Raw genomic sequence first — 18,750 nt, forward strand, 5'->3', positions numbered from 1 at the left:
CAAACATTGGTCATGGTTATGAGTTTGGATGTAGATTCTTTAGCTCTCCCCTGCTGATATCGATCCTTTTATGAAATCTGATTTATATATTAGGCTTATTTAAGTCAAGTTTAGTTGTGATTTAGGTCTATTGTCCTTTACCTTTTGTCTTCGCTATAATAAAAAACAAACATCCTTACCCCTCATTAAACATAAATATGGTTAACCTCACTTGATATAAATATTATTATCCTAAACGTATAATATCCATCGAAAACCTTAAATATTTTGCATAGTGATCTTCAACCCCAAACCTGCTTAAACATCTATGATCAGTCATTTAGCCAACCGCTTTGCTCTGTTTGTAACTCATATTTGCTAAGATCTATATGCTCAAATTCAAAATAGATTATCGTTCTTGATAAACAACGACGTGCAAAGAACTTAAAAAGGATTTTTGCCCTTACAGATCGATTATTCTCTTTTTTCATATTTCATAATTCACATAAATAAAGATGAACCATGCAAAAAAAAGCCTAGCTACCCGAATAAAATTAAAAACTAGGAAAAACAAAAATCCTATATTCCCGTTTGTCCTCTTCTTCCATTGTTATTCCTTAACTAGCTAGCTAGCTCACATTAGCGAGCAAATGTATAACAAGAATAATAATCCAAGTCCTAATATTCCAACCATTTAAACCTTCATCAAGCTGCAACCGAGAAGGAGAAGTCATCGTCAGTCACAGCCCTCGATGAGTACACATCCCCATCACTCGCGTACGACGAGTAGTCTTCATCCTCACTGTCCCTCTCCTGCAACTCCTCGATCTTATCCACCGCCTCTCTCCAATCCCACCTCCCTTCAACACTACTCTCACAGCAGCACATCCCTATCTTCAACAGCTTCAGCATCTCGCCTTCTCCATTCTTGGTACCCTTCATGTCTTTATCGAAAACCTCGCCGGTCCACTCCTCCCTGACCACCGAGTTGACCCAGCTGGCGAGGTCAGCGTTGGCCCTCTTGCCCTGTTGGAGGTAGTTTGCGGGGAACTTTCCGGTCAGCATTTCGAAGATGAGGATGCCGAGGCTCCACACGTCGGTCTTCTTGGAGGTGCGTCCGGTTTGGGAGTACTCGGGGGATTTGTAGGCGACCATGAACTTGTGGGCGTGGTCTTTGTTGATGACAGGGATTAGGGCGTATTCGGCTAGGACCGGGTTGAGATTGTGGTCGAGGAGGACGTTGGAGGACTTCAGGTGGCCGTGGGGGACAGGCAGGCCTGGGAACTCTTTGTAGAGGTAGCCTAGGCCTCTTGCTACTCCTTTTATGATCATCAGGCGGGTTGGCCAGTCGAGTCCTGGCTGTCCCGGGGCTCGCTTGGCTGAAAAAATGCACAAAATTATCAAACATGTTAGGTTTAGTATGATGAACAAGAGATGTGATCACCAATGGAATTTGACTACATTGAGTTCTCATTAATTATTACTTTATTAGTAATGCGAGAGATTAAGGTTTAGAGCGTGTTATATGAGAATATAGTATTGTTTTGAAAATGTGAAATAGTAGAAAGTAATTATAAAGTAGACCGACACAAAGAATAAACAAATCTTCTAGCTACAAATCTTTCTCGCAATAGGGACTTGACTACTTGTAACAATAATGTATACATTTGTACAAATAAACTATGTGTACCTGAATCTCATGGGTTCCTCTTAGGTACGTAAATGTAGTGTTATATTTGTCCATATGCATAAATGAATTATATATAGAAATTCTCGATCTCATGCTTAGAAATTAGGAAATGTAGTTGTGATTAGTAATGTGATGCAAATCGTGTAATATATTGTATGCACGTACCATGGAGATGACTAGCCAAGCTTCCGTTTAGAGCAAAGTCATGAACCAAGAGCTTTTCTTCTTTCATGTAATAGAATGCAACGAGTGGGAGCAGATTAGGGTGTGACAACCTTCCAATCCTACTCATGTGATCATAGAAATCATCTCTCCCAACTCTGTTCATATCCCTAAACCTCTTCACAACCATAGACCCACTCATAAGACCAGCCTTGTAAGACGACCCAAAGCTCCCACTCCCCAAAACCTCAGCTGGTGCCCTAAGTAGTTCTTGCACCTCAAACCTCTCTCTGTCCTTTCTCACAAAATGCAACTCCCCTCCTTTTTCTGCCTTTTTGTACTCATCGTCTTCCACCGGTAGGTCAGGTAATTGGGCCTCCAATACTCCGAGAGTTTTACGGGCTACCGGCTTCATTTGGGGTTTTTCCTGTTGGGCCGATTGGGCTTGACAGGTCCGACGAGCTCGACTGCGCCTGATTAATGTGATTATCCAGAAGACACACAATAGTAAAGCCACTGAGATGACTATGATGGCTATGATTACGAGGAGTCGCTTCTTTGGGGACTTGCACTTGCCAAGAGGCGGTCCACACAAACCTTTGTTTCCTGCTTGATCAAAAAGGTAACTCATAAAAATTACAGACCCTAAAAGAACTGCAAGATAAAATCTTGATATAACTAGAATAGATATGATAACTACTATATCATTAGAGTGGTTAGACAGACGTGCTTGCAAGAAATCTTGATTAAAAGAATTGCATATATTGCAACAAATTTATGTTGAAGATCAGATATCAATAAAGAAGCACATGTCATAATCTTCGTGTGTCAACGCATGATTTCATTTCTTTTTTCTTGCATTGACTACATGTTTTCATCTTTCTTCGTTCATTAATTTTTAAAATTTAATGTATTGAATCAAAAGTTCTCAAATTTCATTATCACTACGTCCATCCAACGTTTAAACCCTAACTCTATTTCTCATCTTAAAAGGTTGAATAGTTATCATTTCATATCTCAAGATGCATGCTAAGAGTTCATGTGTGCACGGATGATTGTTCTGTAGTTAAACACATTCTCTACTAATTTCAACACGCATCAGATGTACGAAAGAAGTCAAATGATGAATTCACTTACCCTGAAAATCGGCTGCATCTAAATTGCTTAGTGATGCCGGAATCCGACCATCCAATCTGTTGTTTGCCAGATTTAACAACGACCAGTTCCTTGGCTGAAAATTTGGTATCTTCCCACTAAACTGGTTATCCCCAAGGTCCAACTCAATGAGCTTAGGCAAATCAACCAAAGAACTCGGTATCTTCCCCGTAAATCCATTTTTGGCCAAGTAAACTTTCTTCAAGGTATCACCCATGCCACTGAAAGCATTATCCGGGATATCACCAGAGAATTGGTTCTGGGATAAGTAGACACTAATGAGTGAAAGTCTCTTCACATCGGGCAGTGGACCTCCAAAGCCGTTGTTCATGAAGCTTATGGTCTTGAGGGCCGGCAACTCAGAGAGCGTGTCAATGTCAATCAGGCCAGTTAGGCCCATGTTCTGCAGCTGCAGCCCGAATACTCTCCCGCCGTTACAAAGCACACCCGCCCAATGGCTCGTGGAACCGTTGCAGGGTTTTGTAGAAGAATTCCAGTTATCTAGTGCCGAGGTATCGGATAGAGAAGTCCTGAACTTGATGAGTGTGTCACCTTCAGTAGCAGAACATGATGAACTAGCAAATACTAAAACACATAGCATGATAAGCCAGTGATCATATGCTGCTTTATTATGAGCCATAATATTGATCGAAGGTTTGAAAGTACCGAATAGGACTGACCAAAATTTTGTTCTGTCAAGTACCAGTTCTTGATAAAAAGAGATATATCAGAGAATCAAATACCGCGCGGTACTTGATCAAAAAGAGGAGTATCAGAGGAACTTCTTCATGTTGGAATTTCAGACCTAATGATGAGAAATGAAATGAGGGTTGGGGTAGAAGAAGGAAATGGAGGTTCAGGATTGAAGGGAATATGTGAAGGTACAAATAGTCGGCTTTGCGAGAATGACAAGGTCTGTGATTCTATGCAATATTATGAGCTGGTGATTGGTGCCGGCAATGATTCTTAATACTAATTAAATTGTTGGATATCATTTTAACGTGTAATTGTTTAATATTTGAAGCTAGGTGTGTGCTGTTATACTGCTGTTTTGTTCTTGGTAATGGTGATGCAGAAGTATCATTGTTGGCTCAGCCGACTTTAACATTATGAGTAGATAGAATCGATGACGTATATCACATTCACCCTTGCATATAACTGAGTAAGATATATATACATTTGTTTACTGATCGAGTCGTGATGAGTTTCCAACTCATGAACTGCGTTTATTTTGGCCATATATATTGAAGACAAACATATATTGTTTCCTAGCTAGTTTTCTGCTCATTAACATACATGTGCAGCTTGTTCATGAACTTTCAAGACTATTGGGAACAAAAATTTTAAAAATCCAAACTAGGTAATTTACTGGTCTCCATTGTAATTTGCTTAGGTAATTACGTTTTGGATGTATTTTGTCTTTGTGGAAATGTTATTGAACTCATTACATAGACATGCTGATGCACAGGACAGCTGAAACAATGAGTTGAGAAAATTATGCTTGAGAACTTCGAAAGTTCGAATTGCTTGGCCGGTCAACAATTTCCTGATCATACAATGATATCTTTCTTGACACTGTCAACGACATATCTTGAAGCAAATGCCTGTAATGTTTTATAAACAATAGGCCAATTAATAAACTTAGTTGTCTTTTCAAAATCACCAGTTATTTTATAATTTTAGTTAGCAATTAGCATGCACGCGGCTTTTCTAGTTGTACGTGAGTGCAACTTTTGTTTCCAATTTAGTTTTTGCCCTAGCCTCTTGGGCTCTTTGCTTTTGCTCAGTCCTGAAGTTGACATATATATATGTTCCATATGCATAAAATAGGAGTCATTTCTTTTTTGTTCCACATCTATGACACATCAACCTCGTGCATATATGGGGAGGCCGGATAAGTGGTAATCTTCGATCGGTTCTCCCTACTAGGTGCCATCTGAAGGATCAGCAGCTGAATCCTTTGATTTCCTGACCTTGCTACGTCGAGGTTATCTCTTTTGTGGTCCAACTTGAGGCTTCTTGACCACCCGTAATTTGAATGCACGATTAATTGGACTCCTGATTCTGGGAGACATGCCTGAGATTAGGGTTCTTGGCAGCAAGTAACATGTGCCGGTTGTTTTTCTTGGGTTTTCGCATGGTATAGACTTTTCGATCATGTTCTCTCCTCCGCACATAAATTCTTAGTTTGGCGTTACTAAACCTGAAACTGAAAAGCAATTAATCAAGCAAAGGATTAGGAGGTACTCAAACACGTACATATATAAACCAAAACAAACAAACAAAAATTGCATATCCTCTGAATGAAGGAATGTATGTACACAGAAGAAACTCAAGAAAGTATATCTTGATGAAAGTTTTACCATAACCAAAATTCTGGTGTGGTTTTGCTTTGCTGTTGTTTTGAAAATTTCAAGAAGAAACCCCACATATCGAACTTGCTATATATAGAGTCGGGTATATATATTATTGATAAGATCTGATGGGTAATGTCATGAACATATATATTTCAAGTCGAACTGCTATCGAAAACAATGAAAACTTAAATTCTGATGTCAAATTGTCAATTATTAAGGTAATTAAGTTAATTTTGTCATCGATTGTTAGTGTATTTAAATTCATAACAATAGAAGAACAAGATTAGTCGCAAAGAAAAATGCATTTTATAGCTTATAAATTTCGCCTAGAACACAGGTTAATTTCATTAATGGGAAAAGCTAGCTATATTCCAACGTACAGTATTACAAAAATGAAGTTCAAAATTTGGTAAAGATTCACTGCTCCATTTCTTCGACCGTCACTTCCTTCCTTCTTTACGGATTTGCACGGGCTAAGAGGCTTTCCACACAAGCCACCATTTCCAGTTTGAATGAGCACACAATTTTCATTTTTCAAAATTAAAATTCCATCCATTAATTGAATCAAAATTTCTCAAATTTTACATTAGTCCATCCAACGTTTAGAGCCTAATTCTACTTCTGATCGATCTTAAAAAGTTGAACAATCATCATTTTCATATCGTAAGATGAATGCTAAGAACGAAGAACAGTAGTTCATGTGTGCATGGATGATTGTGCTTGTGTAGTTAAATACATTCTCTATCAATTTCAACACGCATCACATTACGAAAAAAGTCAGATAATGAATTCACCTACCCTCTAACTCAGCAGCATCTAAGTTGCTTAGTGATGCCGGAATCTGACCCTCCAATCTGTTGTTTGCCAGATTCATCACCGTCCAATCCCCTGGATGAAAATATGGAATCTCCCCTGTAAATTGGTTATCCCCAAGGTCCAACTCAATGAGCTTAGGCAAATCAACCAAAGAACTCGGTATCTCCCCCGTAAATCCATTTTTGGCCAAGTAAAGCTTCTTCAAGGTATCACCCATGCCACTGAAAGCGTCATCCGGGATATCACCAGAGACTTGGTTCTGGGATAAGTAGAGACCTTGGAGTGAAAGTCTCTTCACATCGGGCAGTGGACCTCCAAAGCCGTTGTTCATGAAGCTTATGGCCTTGAGGGCCGGCAACTGTGTGAGCGTGTCAATGTCAATCAGGCCAGTTAGGCTCATTTTCTCCAGCTGCAGCCCAGATACGCTCCCGTTGTTACACTGCACACCCGTCCAATGGCTCTGGGACCCGGTGCAGGGTTTTGTAGAAGCATTCCAGTTATCTAGTGCCGAGGTATCGGATAGAGAATTCTTGAAGGTGATGAGCGTTTCAGCCTCACTAGCAGCACTAGAAGATGAGATAACACATGATGATACTATTGCTAAGAGAAATAGCAGCAATTGATTGTGTGCTGCTGCTGCTGCTTTGTTACGAGCCATGACTATTAGTAATCAAGAAGTTGACCATCGATGATATATTTCACAAGAAAACGAAATGACTACTTATATATACCATTTCCTAACCTGAAATTCTCGATGATATATTTCACAAGAAAACGAAATGACTACTTATATATACCATTTCCTAACCTGAAATTCAAGGCCATCATTCTATCTAAAGACAAAAATATATTTGATCATGAGCTGGTGTGATCATAGTGCCGGCCTTTGTTGGATTTCGTTCCCACTTGATAAAGTAATCTAAGTTTCACATCCAAAACCAATTGGCAATGGATATGGAGTGGCCCAACCCTTATACCATAAGTAAGGTCCCATTTTTCTCATGTAGCGGCGCCCCCGCACATGTAGCGAATTTTCAAGCCATATACGTGGACAACTTTGGGTGACGGGGAGCCTGTGTAGCAATGAGGCATGCACACGTGAGTAACCCGCTCTGATACCATGATAAAGTAATCTAAGATTCACATCCAAAACTAATTGGCAATGGATAGAGTAGCCCAAACTCTTATAAACTCATAGGCAAAGTCCCATTTTTCCCATGTGGGATGTATATATTCTCAACAAACGTGTAGCTAACAAATTAATTAATTCTTTATAATTATACATCTTGACCTTGCTGTGTGACCTGTTCAATATCTGCTCCTCTGTTCTTGTCAATCATGATGAGACAAATCGATCAAGTTCATTGTTGCCATCTGACCAAAAAAAAGAGAGTTCATTGTTGCCTCAGCCGAGATTTTGGGATGATATAAATATAAATATATATATATATATATATATATTTGTTTTATGTGTATGAATTGACAAAATGCAGATCATATATACCACAAACAGGACGTATACTCCAAACCTTCTCTACTATTATTAATGGATATATATCTAACGGCAGAAATTAAATCAGCCCAATTGTCATGTGTGTATCGCCATGCATAGCTCTAAAGAAATGTTGAATATATAGCTCACAATCTGCGATGGTAGAGTACATTTTCCTCTATCGCGAGATATAAAAGTGTTTATTTTCCTCATTACACTTACCACGTGATCAAAAAGTAGACATAGAACTGTATATCTTCGATTCAACATGTGATTAGAGACATGAACACATAATCGTACGTATATCATTAATGATATGAAAGTATATGTTCCTCGGTAGCTAGCTAAGTGGTTTGGGATGCATGAACTTCTTTTTAGTTTGTTTTTGATGGGTGTCTAGGGCTGTTCAACCTGTAAATTGATACTGAAGTTCACGTGTGGCAGTTTGAGACCAGTACCCTGTCACAAAATTGAAAGCTCTTCCTTAGCTAGCTAGCTAGCTCTTTCAGCAAGTCTTTATTCTTCTCACTTCCCTTACCTCTAGAACAAGGCAAAAAGAAGTAGAACTAATCTCACGAGAAACAACACAAGCTAGCTAGATCTTGTCCATCTTTTCCTTTACACCCATGTCCCATGCATCATATACTCTCGTCTAAATCCCACGCAACATCTCTCTCACTCTTCCCAGCTAAATTAGATCACTGTTCAATTCCCTTCCTTCACGAACCTGCAAACATTTTATACTTTCTTTCTCTTCCATTAAACCTCTCCATACGTCCATGAACCCCTCCACCACTTCACCCAAAACCCACATGATCACCATCAACTCCAGCAGCAATGACTCAGATCAGCCAAACAAACCCTTACTTCAAAAATCCCCAAAACCCCCCGACGAGCTATCCAACTTCCAAATCAGCCTCAAATGGTGCGCACTCGACCACTCCACCTACCTGGGAAAGTTTATCTCCTACTTCACCTTCATCCTCCTGACCCTCGTCGTCCCAATCCTAACTTCTTTCACACTTAAGCTTCCAACCAATGACTACCCCATTTCCTTTAACAAACTAGTCCAGCTCCCAGAATCTGGGTTAGCTGCCATTGCCTTTTTCACACTCTCCGCCTTCTTTCGGAATTACGGCCTCAAGCAGCTCCTCTTCCTTGATGGCCTCGAAGACGATACTTTCTCTGTCCGGAGGGGATACACCCGCGAGGTCGATAAGGCCTTCAAGTGCTTGGTATGCATACTCTTGCCTTCGTTCTTCATCGAGATTGCTCACAAGATTCTATTCTTCACCACCGTGAAAGTGTCACTGCCATATATGAGTCCGAGTGTCCCGTTGAATTCCATTGTGTTTGTTTTGGTGTTGGCTTCGTGGGTTTATCGGACCGGGGTGTTCTTGCTGGTTTGTATTCTCTTCCGATTGACATGTGAGCTCCAAATACTTCGGTTCGAAGGGTTGCATAAGTTCTTTGAAGGGTCTGATTCCAATTCTAAAGTCATTTTTCAGGTATATATTCTCAATCACTAACTTGCAATTGTGATACTGTTACTAGAAGTGTTTAGTTACAAGCTACAGCATACTACGAAAGAAATCTAGCAAGAGAACATCACATTACATTTCAAGGTTTAGTGACTTTAGTGGTTACTTGCAAGTGTTAATCTATGCATTTATATTAAACCAAAATGACGATGGTAATACCGTAATAGACATGAGAAACTTTGATTTCAGGAACATGTGAGGATAAGAAAGCAATTGTGGGTTACGAGCCACAGGTACAGATTCTTTATCATTGGGTGCTGGTTTACCAGCACCGTCAGCCAATTTGCAGCCTTGTTGATGGTTCTGGCATCCAAGGCAGAGAAGACTTTTCTCAACTCCGGTGACCTTGTGGTTTGCTCGGCTGTTGAGCTAAGTGGGTTGTTTTTGTGCTTAATGGAGGCAGCAAGGATGACACATAGAGCTCAAGGAATTGTTGCAATTGCTACAAGATGGCATATGTTTTTAACTTGTTCATCTGCTGCTGGGTTAGATTCCAATAAGCAGGGGAAACGCCAGAGCCCTGAGGCTAATGGAGGCTGTGATGGAGAGAGTGACAATGATTCATCGGACATTTCCACTTCTGTTTCTCCACATGACCCTTCCTCGTTCCAAACCAGGCAAGCTTTAGGTCAGTGATATTCCAAAAGTATTACTCTTTATCTATAGTAGCTTAAAAGTGTTCTGCAGTGACTATGTGAATGGATGGCTTATACATCTAGACGGTGTGCATGCAGTGACATACTTGGGACACAACCATGGAGGGATCACGCTGTTCGGATTTGCACTTGATCGAGGGATGCTTCACACAATATTCGCCTTCGAGTTCTCTCTGGTGCTATGGATACTCAGTAAAGTAGTTGTTTTGTCTTAATTAGATATAGCTGCTACACAACTTTGCAATTAATTAATTAATTCTTGTCTGCCCGGGAGGGTTTGCATGTCCCTTCCAACAGGAATATAGAATAAGGGCACCTATAATTTGATGTACAAAACGTAAGAATGTATACATGTTTGTGGACTTAATGTGAAAGAACTGTAAAGGTTGGAAACGAAAAGAGCACTAAGAAAATCACACATTTTTGTAAACAATCTCATACGCCTTCCTTTACTAGGATGACAGTCACACTCACACCACAAAGCAAAAGCTACAACCAATGATAAATTAGCATTTTACACGACCAATTTAGGGCGTCAAAACCATTAAAATATTCACATTCAGTTAGCCCAAAAAAAAAAATAAAAAAAATATAAGAGATCAAGAAAGACTATTTACGTTCCTGGACAAGACGATGAACCTGGTTAAGAGTCTTCACAATATCTGCCAGGCATGCGATAACCTGGTCCCCTTGACGCCTAACTAAATCAGCTTGGAGGTCCTTCATGCTCTTCTCATCAGCAGCCTCATGGTCTGCATTCTCGGTGACAATAGCACGGATGAGTTCTGCACTCCACTGCAACTTCATAGCCATGATTTGCTTCTGTTCTTCAATGCCCGTTATCTTCTCTTCCATTTGAGTACTTTGTTGCTTCCTCTTCAGACTGCTTTTCAGAGTCTTTTTTTCTGCCATGCTCTTCATAGGAATGACTTCTAAGCAGCTTCCCCCAGGCTGTTCTTCTGAGGCCTTATGTTTTTTCTTCACACAGCTTTTCTGAGGCACTTCTTCTGCCATCTTCGTAGGAATAGCATCTAAGCAGCTTCCCACCGGCTTTTCTTGTGAATGGGTTTGGTGAGGCTTTTCTTCTGCCAAGTTCTCCATAGGAATTGCTTCTAGGCAGCTTTCCACATGCTTTTCTTCTGCATGGGTTTGGTGAGGCTTTTCTACAGGCTTCCCTTCCACATGACTTTGGCAAGACTTACCTACTACATTTTCTTCTGCCTGGATTTTGGGAGGATTTTTTACAGGCTTTCCTTCCGCATTAATTTGGTAAGACTCTTCCTCATGGGTTTGGTGAGGCTTTTCTTTTGCATGAGTTTGGGGAGGCTTTTCTACAGGCTTCTCTTGTGCATGAGTTTGGCGAGCCTTTTCAACAGGTTCTCCTTCCTCATGGGTCTGGCGAGGCTTTTCTTCTGCATGGGTCTCGCCAGGCTTTTCCGCCACATGGGTTTGAACTGGCTTTACAATGGTCTTTTCTTCTACACGCATTGGACGAGTCTTTTGTACAGACTTATCCTCCACATGCGTTTGACAAGCCTTTTGTACAGGCTTTTCTGCGGCATGAGAATGGCGAGGTTTTTGTACATGCCTTTCTTCTGCACGAGTCTGATGAGGTTTCTGTACAGGCTTTTTAACCATAGACCTCCTTGCTGGATTTTGAATTGGACTCCATTTCTGCTGCGTTGACGGTCGCCTTCTCCTCTTGGACTCTAATAATACATGATAATCATAAGACCAATAAGCTGCTTATTATACTTTTTCATGGCTTCAAGCTTGAACACAACACCATTAAAACCTAATTACAATTCATTCATCAAGCCATAACTCAAAAGGCCAGCAATTTTACTATCAAATTCAACCACCTAAACCCTTCCCTGCATCTCCCACGAGTATATAGAATCCACAAATGGCATGCACATTTGGTATAAAATAATCAATAGTAATTTGTACAGAAGAAGATAACGAACTAGTAAGTGGATATGTATATCGGTTTAGGCTTAATCTGAACCTCCCATTTAAGTAAACGTTTTCCCAAATAATGGGTTGATGTACTCATGTACAAAGCATACTATAAAAAGTAAACATCCATTCAGCATTCAATGCAAGTCAACAGCTCTTCAAAAAATGAAGGACTGAAGCAAACAGAGAATGTGCTTTCAAGAACTACATTCTCAACGTCTTTTTCACCGAAACATTAACCGCATTGTCATAAATTCATCAGAACTAACTAGGCCGTAACTGTCACTCATTGCCTAATAAACGAACATAGCAGCACAGCACAAAACAGATCACACTCATAGCTAAAATTGACAATGACATGATTCTCACAACACCAAACGATGCCGTTTTGGAAGAGTAACACCATACCTGGTTCCACAGCTTCTTCATATTCATCAGCCACGTCAGCCTCAGCCTCACCTTCCTCCGTATCCGACTGATTCTCCCGCACCTTCTCATAGCCGCCAATGGCTTTGAAAAGCTCGTGATCGAAACTCCGCGGAAGCCCAAACTGCTTCCTCCTATCACTCTCCAGAGCCCAGTACGAAGCAGAAGCTCTCGACTGTGAATTCCAGTGGTCGATGATCTTGTAGTCGTGGAGCAGCGCCTCCCACTTGCGGCGGTACTGGTCCAGAGACCGAGGCACGCCCAGAGCGGTGCAGTTTTGCGCGACGATCTTCCATTTCTGGAAGGACGAGAACTCTTTCCGGCAATCGGCTTCGACGGCGGTGACCTCGTTCACCAGGATGAGTAAATCCGTTTCGGTCCAGTCCGGTGCTACCTGAGAACGAGTTCGCCGGCTGCCGGAGCCGCCGCTATTTGAGTGGTGAAACTCCGGTTGGGTTTGCTCTCCTTTCATTTCCAGATTTTGGTGCTCCGATTTCGAGAGCCTCACTGAGCTATGACTGAAATGCTCGCGTACTCGCTTTTGGTTTGGAATCAGATATCGGGCCGGCCTGATTATACAGTTTTTTGGGCCCAGGCCCGGAACGGTTTGCTTTGATTGGACTGGGCTGATTCATTTTGGGCTTATAATTTTGATATTTCCTAAGCTGCAAAGTACACATGGATGCCCAAACTACACGGCGACTATGTAGTTTGAAACTCTGAATGCGAGATTGTGTGAACCGAATTGTCATGTTCATGTTCATGTTCAACAATAGCATAGGGTTTGTTATGAAGGTTTTACTTCTTGAAAAAACGTGCTTAAAATTACAATACATGTGTTATATGTGTAATGTATGTGTCAACTTTAATTAATCTTTTGGGGGAATTGAATCATTGACTCATCCTAGTTTTAATTTAAGGCTTCACACTCCTCAGTTTACCATTCATATTCTATGTTTTCTTCTTTTGGTATCTTAAATTTTTATTTTTCGTAGTGTGGATTGTAAAATATGTGATATAAAGATATTAAAATATGAAAGACGGAGTGTGAATTATAAAATGAGAAGTGTGAATTTCATGAGAGAATATTAAGTGCACCGACGTGCACTTATACTAACATAAATAGACGGCTAGATAACAACAAGTATATTTTTTTGTTATTAAAAAAAAATGTTGCATATAAATATCAACGGCTTAAATCTGCTAGATCTGTTAGTTCACCTGCACCACCAAAGAAAATTTTCGAGTTTCATTATCTAAATCCAATTCTAAATCCCTCCCTCACCTCACCGGCCAGCTAACCGCATGAGCTTAATAACTAATAAATGTTGTTCAAATAAGTCGGCAAACAACTTGATCGAAATTGCATGCTCTTTTTAAATTGATTGACAGATAGCATGATCATTTTCAAAAAAAATTCCAATTTGGCGAAGACTCGGTGGGATTTCATTAAGTAAACGAGCTAAATGAAGTGCTGCCGAAATTAGCTGGGCCGCAACATTTAATTAATGAATCCATTCCATAGTCTTAAACATGATATATCAATAATCAAACGATAAACTGATAAAGTCGGTGCGAAATCAATCCTCATATACTAGCTATGGATGTATGTGGCATACATGATACATGTCATTGTTGTAGTTCAAAAATACGAGAGATTTGAGCAACTCCAACAGCTTCCCCATATTTTGATTTTTCTCTACTTTAGGGAAAAATTAGCTTATTTTGCTCCAACAGATTCTCTATAATTGTCCATATTTTAGAGAAAGCGAGGAAAGAAAAAACCAAATTCCCTATATTTACAGCAATCTCTAAAATTTAAGAAAGAATATGAAGATTTTAGAGATTGCTGTAAAATAGAGAATCTGTTGGAGTTGGAGAAGAAAAAGATGCTAAAGCTTTGATTTTTGCTTCCCTATTATACAGAAATTATAGGAAAGCTGTTGGAGTTACTTTTACTCTACTGAATAAGAAATATTTACGTTAACGTTTCTCATTAGATGCATGCTGTAACGCAATCCTACTAGATTTTTTAGGCCAGCCTAAAGAAAGTGTTGGCTTGGGCTTTAGAAATCGAAGTGAGTTTAACACCTCGCTCCTAGCTAAACAAGTTTGGAGACTTCACTTTGATCCTACTTCTTTATGTGCTCAGGTCCAGAAAGGAATTTACTATCCATACACTAATATCCTAAATGCCGGAAAGGGTTCTCGTGCATCGTGGCCTAGTGGGCATGGAGTAGTCTTTTAGATGGTAAAAATCTAATTGTTGATGGGGCAAGATGGCAGGTTGGGAATGGGGAGTTGATTAACATTTGGGATGACAAGTAGATCTACTTCCTCCCATGGTTTTTTGCAGTCTTTGCTTTCTGTGAATAGCTCAAGACCCCATATGGTGAAGGACCTAATTGACTGGGATACTAGGTGTTGGAAGATTGATATGATCAGTCACTACTAGAATTATGCTCATAGACATCACGTCATTTAAATCAGTTGAGATTGCACGTGATGTAAAAAATATTCTAACATCGGTTTCTGAAAATCCGATTTCTATTTACATAATTAATATCAGTTGTTACTGTTGACCGATGTCTATATTTTAATTCCAAAATTTTAAAAAACGCGGAAAGACTAAGTTAAAAACTTTCGAGAACGCGGGAGCAAAATTTTCATTCCCCACACACTTTGTTATTTTTCCTACTTTTACCTTTGCTCACTTTCATCGTTCTCTCTCTCACTCTTGCCCGAAACTCTATCCCTCCCCTCCTTCCTCTCCATCCCTCTCTCCACGGCCACCATCGCCTTCCTCTCCGCTCACTCCCTCTACTATCTCTCTCTCTCTCTCTCATTAACCTCCTCCACCACCTCGCCGGCGCTATCACCTGTACCCGCAAGCTCTCTCTCTCTCCTCCTTCCTCTCCATCCCTCTTTCCACGGTCACCATCGCCTTCCTCTCCGCTCACTCCCGCTATTATCTCTCTCTCATTAACCACCTCCAACAGCTCGCTGTCGCTATCACCTGTACCCGCAAGCTCTCTCTCTCTCTCTCTCTAGCTCTCGAGCTCTCTAAGATCTCGGAAGATTTCAATCTGGCAACTCATCCTCTACAACAGGTTTTAATCTGAATTCATCGCGTTAATGGTGAGTCACTACAACTAAATTCTTTGTTTTCTGTTTGGGTCCTGAGAATTTTGGGGGTTTTCAATTTTGGGGTTTTAATTATAGATGGGTGGAGATTTGGGGATACCTGCGTTCCCTGAAGAAGACTGCATTCTTCAAGAGTGAGATTCGGAGGAGGTTGTTTGTGATGGCAGTACTGATCAATTGTGATTAGTCGTGTTGGTTATTTCATTCCTCTACCTGGGTTTGATAGAAGGTTGATACCTCAGCATTATCTCAGCTTTGTCGCGAGATTAGTTGGTGAGTAATTGATGCTCATAGTATAGTCAGACTTTGATTTTTGATATCTTATATTCATACATGTTTACTAGTTTTTATTGCTAACTTATTCCTTCTGTCCCTTTCATAAGAGTGAGTTGGGTTTGATGTTAAGTCTGTTATAGGGTCATCCATGTTGTTTATTTGCAGATGAGCTCGGTGATTTTACAGCAGAGCTTAAAATGTCCTTGTTCCAGCTTGGAATCAGTCCTCAAATTATAGCATCAATTATAATCACTCCTCCCTCTCTCTCTCGTCTGTGCTTTTCTTTCTTGTCTAATGAACTAGACGAATGCAATAGCTAAACAAGGTTGGTCTGGATGCAGATTTGAGATGTAAAGGAGGTTGATTTTCTTTAATTTTGCCCCAAATTGAGGGTTTTTTACTTGGGTGATTTGATTTTACAGGTTCTTTTGCGAAAGTCTAGGAACCAGTATACTTGGAAAGGGTTTGGGGCAATCCCTAATGCTTTACAAGAGCTAAAGGTATTTGATTTTTTACTATTTATGAAGATTCAGATTTGATATGTTGATTTTTTGTTATACATTTTCTGGGAAATGTGGAACTGATTTTGGGTTTGGTGGTGTAATAGGAAGAGGGTCTGAAAGAGAACTTCAATACTTTCCACGGCAATTTCCAGGGCAATGATGATCCAAAAGTAAGTGGAAGGATTGTTCTTTTAATTGTGAAAATGTGAAGTAAGGTTTCTGGTTTGGTTTTGTTTTATTTTTTAATTGTGAAGTAAGGTTTTTGGTTTGGTTTTTGGTTTTGGTTATGTGAAGTAAGGATTGTTCTTTTAATTGTTGTTTCTTGTTTTGCAGTGTTTGCAGGGTTCAGATGATGAGGAAGGTGATGAGAGTGGTCATGCAGCCGGGAGTCAGAATGAGAACCCCAGTGTCAATCCCAAATCTTCAGGAAACTCGAAAAATGGTAAATCTTTATTGTTAGTGCTTGAATTTTGAGTCTGAAATGATATGAGAAAACGGAATGTAAAAAGATGTTGATTTTGTTTGGTACCATTATATGGTTCATTTGAAGAACGTAACAGGGGATTATTACAAAGAGTGATTAGTTAACTCTGTGTGTATGTTGTCTAAATTATAAGGACTCTCAACACCTGTTAATTAAACTTTGAAGGGCATTTTTAAGACCATGTCACTTTGGCCCATGTGTCTTTTGTATCCCACCACAAGCCACCGACTATTTGTTCACACACATTTATACTATTTCAGTTGAACATTTCTTCTACTACACTAATACTGTGATTGCTCTCTCTTTTTCATATTCCTTACTTCCGTATCTCAATTGCCAACACATTTTTCCTTATACTTTTAGATTAAGTATATATAGCTTGCTAGCTTAGCTAGAGAGAAACATTGAGTCTTAGTTCCTAAGTTGACAACTTCACTACACGCACAAACTAATCAAACTAGAAGAATGCTAGCCATGTTAGCATTCTTCTAGTTTGTCCCCTGGGTAGTGGTAAAATTGACAATAGCATTCTGCTGCCTATCAATGTTACTGCAGATCACTATCTTCTTTTTTATTTTCCTAGCCAAATATGGAACTATTCTTTCTTTACTCCAACGCCAAGAATATTATCATGAAACTCATAAAGAAGTTAAACCTCAGGGTATGATTATATTCTTCTTTTATGATATTGTTGCTTTGACCATTCACCATGACCATGAATAATTGATGTGCCTTCTGCTCTTCATTTGGTTGGCTTCTTGATTTTCTGCAGTTGGCTGCAGTGCATTTAGTTGACGCCCTCTTCTGTCAGATTGGATTGTTTACTTAATTCTATTTTGTCATTCAATTGTGAACAATAATTTTTTTTACTATCAGCAGGTATATTATATCACTTCATTGACATGCAATGTATCATATGGTCCTACAGTGCAATCAATATGAACTGTGATCAAGTCTATTATTGCTTGAAGAACACTTAATTACCAGCAATATTTGGCTGCCAAAGAATTGAATAAGCAATCTTGGAGATACCACAGGAAATACAACATACACTTGGTTTCTATGACACGAAGAGCCAAAAGTTGCTACTGATGAATATGAATAGGGTACATATGTGTACTTTGATTTCCATATTGCCAATGATGATCTACAACATGGATGGTACGATTTAGAGTTTGTATTTGGGATTTCGGAATTCATTTGTGCTTCTTGAATTTGGATCCGTATTAGTGATGAATTTCATGTTCTAGTTTTTTTAAATTCAATGTGATGTGCTGCCCTCTTCAATTCTGTTGGTTTGTTTGAAATGTGTGTTTGATGAGATTGCCTCAAGTACGTACAACATATTGATATTCAGGATCATATATGTAGAAGATCAATCTTATAGATCCCTTAGACTGCGTGCCAAGGAAAACGAAGTCAGTTGAGAGATTAAAAATCAGTATCAAAATGAAAATCGATGTCTTATGATTATCTTTAAATCGAATTGTGTTTATAGAACCGATGTACTCAAAACCAGTCCACATCGATTTTACAAAACAAAAGCAATGTCTACAATGAAACAACACATCGGTTTTACAAAAAAAAGCCATGTCTACTACGAAACAACACATCGGTTTTAGAAAAAACAAACAATGTCTACAATGAAACAACACATTGGTTCTAGAAAAAGCAAGCGATGTACATAAGACCATTGAACATCGTTTTGCTTAAATGAAAACGATGTGCTGTGTTAAAGGAAACATCAGTCTTGAAAAAAAAAACCGATGACGCCTAGAGATACAGACATCGTTCCTAAGAAAATAATGTGCCAGCTACACGTAAAAATGGCCAAGAATAAACAATAGTTTATAGAAACTGATGTCTAGAAGGGTTCCAGACATCACTTATGAAATAGAAATCGATGCAAATGTTCACGTAGGTATTGTTCGACATATACTTTATTAAGCATAAAATGTGAAAATATGAAGAATTAAATATAGTTAACATACAAAATTATGATGATTATAACGATTATACATCGATTTATGTTTCGGAAGCGATGTGCGTTGTTGTCGTGGACATCGGTTGGTGACCGATGTCTGATTTTTTTGATCTTTCTCTATACCCA

At 39.4% G+C, this 18,750-nt stretch overlaps 4 protein-coding genes and 1 long non-coding RNA gene across 8 annotated transcripts; 2 read left to right on the forward strand and 3 right to left on the reverse strand.

Annotated features, from left to right (window-relative positions):
• Nucleotides 1-570: 570 nt before the first annotated feature.
• LOC112173338 (probable LRR receptor-like serine/threonine-protein kinase At4g31250) lies at nucleotides 571-3,790 on the reverse strand. Its single transcript, XM_024310949.2, has 3 exons — nucleotides 2,969-3,790; nucleotides 1,835-2,437; nucleotides 571-1,358 (listed from the first exon to the last, which is right to left on the reverse strand). The coding sequence occupies exons 1-3, from the start codon at nucleotides 3,624-3,626 to the stop codon at nucleotides 685-687; spliced, it is 1,935 nt and encodes a 644-aa protein (XP_024166717.1). The 5' UTR covers nucleotides 3,627-3,790; the 3' UTR covers nucleotides 571-684.
• Nucleotides 3,791-6,133: 2,343 nt separating this feature from the next.
• Nucleotides 6,134-6,817, reverse strand: LOC112171767 (pollen receptor-like kinase 1). The gene has a single exon (XM_024308899.2). The coding sequence runs from the start codon at nucleotides 6,815-6,817 to the stop codon at nucleotides 6,134-6,136; it is 684 nt and encodes a 227-aa protein (XP_024164667.2).
• A 1,223-nt stretch (nucleotides 6,818-8,040) lies between these two features.
• Nucleotides 8,041-10,477, forward strand: LOC112174605. The gene is made up of 3 exons (XM_024312405.2): nucleotides 8,041-9,159; nucleotides 9,382-9,820; nucleotides 9,927-10,477. The coding sequence occupies exons 1-3, from the start codon at nucleotides 8,431-8,433 to the stop codon at nucleotides 10,061-10,063; spliced, it is 1,305 nt and encodes a 434-aa protein (XP_024168173.1). The 5' UTR covers nucleotides 8,041-8,430; the 3' UTR covers nucleotides 10,064-10,477.
• Nucleotides 10,248-12,879, reverse strand: LOC112174604 (transcriptional regulator ATRX homolog). Its single transcript, XM_024312403.2, has 2 exons — nucleotides 12,216-12,879; nucleotides 10,248-11,557 (listed from the first exon to the last, which is right to left on the reverse strand). The coding sequence occupies exons 1-2, from the start codon at nucleotides 12,703-12,705 to the stop codon at nucleotides 10,458-10,460; spliced, it is 1,590 nt and encodes a 529-aa protein (XP_024168171.1). The 5' UTR covers nucleotides 12,706-12,879; the 3' UTR covers nucleotides 10,248-10,457.
• Nucleotides 12,880-15,038: 2,159 nt separating this feature from the next.
• On the forward strand, nucleotides 15,039-17,910 carry LOC121050223. 4 transcript variants are annotated; one of them, XR_005802402.1, is made up of 7 exons: nucleotides 15,039-15,371; nucleotides 15,456-15,650; nucleotides 15,819-15,978; nucleotides 16,076-16,153; nucleotides 16,261-16,326; nucleotides 16,490-16,598; nucleotides 17,520-17,909. It is a non-coding gene; the product is annotated as an uncharacterized LOC121050223 (long non-coding RNA). The 4 variants fall into 4 exon arrangements; XR_005802400.1 differs by lacking the exons at nucleotides 15,039-15,371; nucleotides 15,456-15,650 and having other exon boundaries at nucleotides 15,786-15,978; nucleotides 17,517-17,910; XR_005802399.1 differs by lacking the exons at nucleotides 15,039-15,371; nucleotides 15,456-15,650 and having other exon boundaries at nucleotides 15,786-15,978; nucleotides 17,520-17,910.
• The last annotated feature ends 840 nt before the right edge of the window (nucleotides 17,911-18,750 follow it).

This window comes from Rosa chinensis, chromosome 6, assembly GCF_002994745.2.
Source record: "Rosa chinensis cultivar Old Blush chromosome 6, RchiOBHm-V2, whole genome shotgun sequence".
NCBI classification, from domain to species: domain Eukaryota; kingdom Viridiplantae; phylum Streptophyta; class Magnoliopsida; order Rosales; family Rosaceae; genus Rosa; species Rosa chinensis.

Bases quoted from the DNA above. Each gene is read 5' to 3' on its own strand.
- LOC112173338 (XM_024310949.2), bottom strand. From the start codon at position 3,626: ATGGCTCATAATAAAGCAGCATATGATCACTGGCTTATCATGCTATGT. The intron at 2,438-2,968 runs GTAAGTGAATTC...TTGATCAAGCAG, and splicing joins AGATGCAGCCGATTTTCAGG to GAAACAAAGGTTTGTGTGGA. The intron at 1,359-1,834 runs GTACGTGCATAC...GCATTTTTTCAG, and splicing joins CTTGGCTAGTCATCTCCATG to CCAAGCGAGCCCCGGGACAG.
- LOC112171767 (XM_024308899.2), bottom strand. From the start codon at position 6,817: ATGGCTCGTAACAAAGCAGCAGCAGCAGCACACAATCAATTGCTGCTA.
- LOC112174605 (XM_024312405.2), top strand. From the start codon at position 8,431: ATGAACCCCTCCACCACTTCACCCAAAACCCACATGATCACCATCAAC. The intron at 9,160-9,381 runs GTATATATTCTC...CTTTGATTTCAG, and splicing joins ATTCTAAAGTCATTTTTCAG to GAACATGTGAGGATAAGAAA. The intron at 9,821-9,926 runs GTCAGTGATATT...GTGTGCATGCAG, and splicing joins CCAAACCAGGCAAGCTTTAG to TGACATACTTGGGACACAAC.
- LOC112174604 (XM_024312403.2), bottom strand. From the start codon at position 12,705: ATGAAAGGAGAGCAAACCCAACCGGAGTTTCACCACTCAAATAGCGGC. The intron at 11,558-12,215 runs GTATGGTGTTAC...ATGTATTATTAG, and splicing joins TGAAGAAGCTGTGGAACCAG to AGTCCAAGAGGAGAAGGCGA.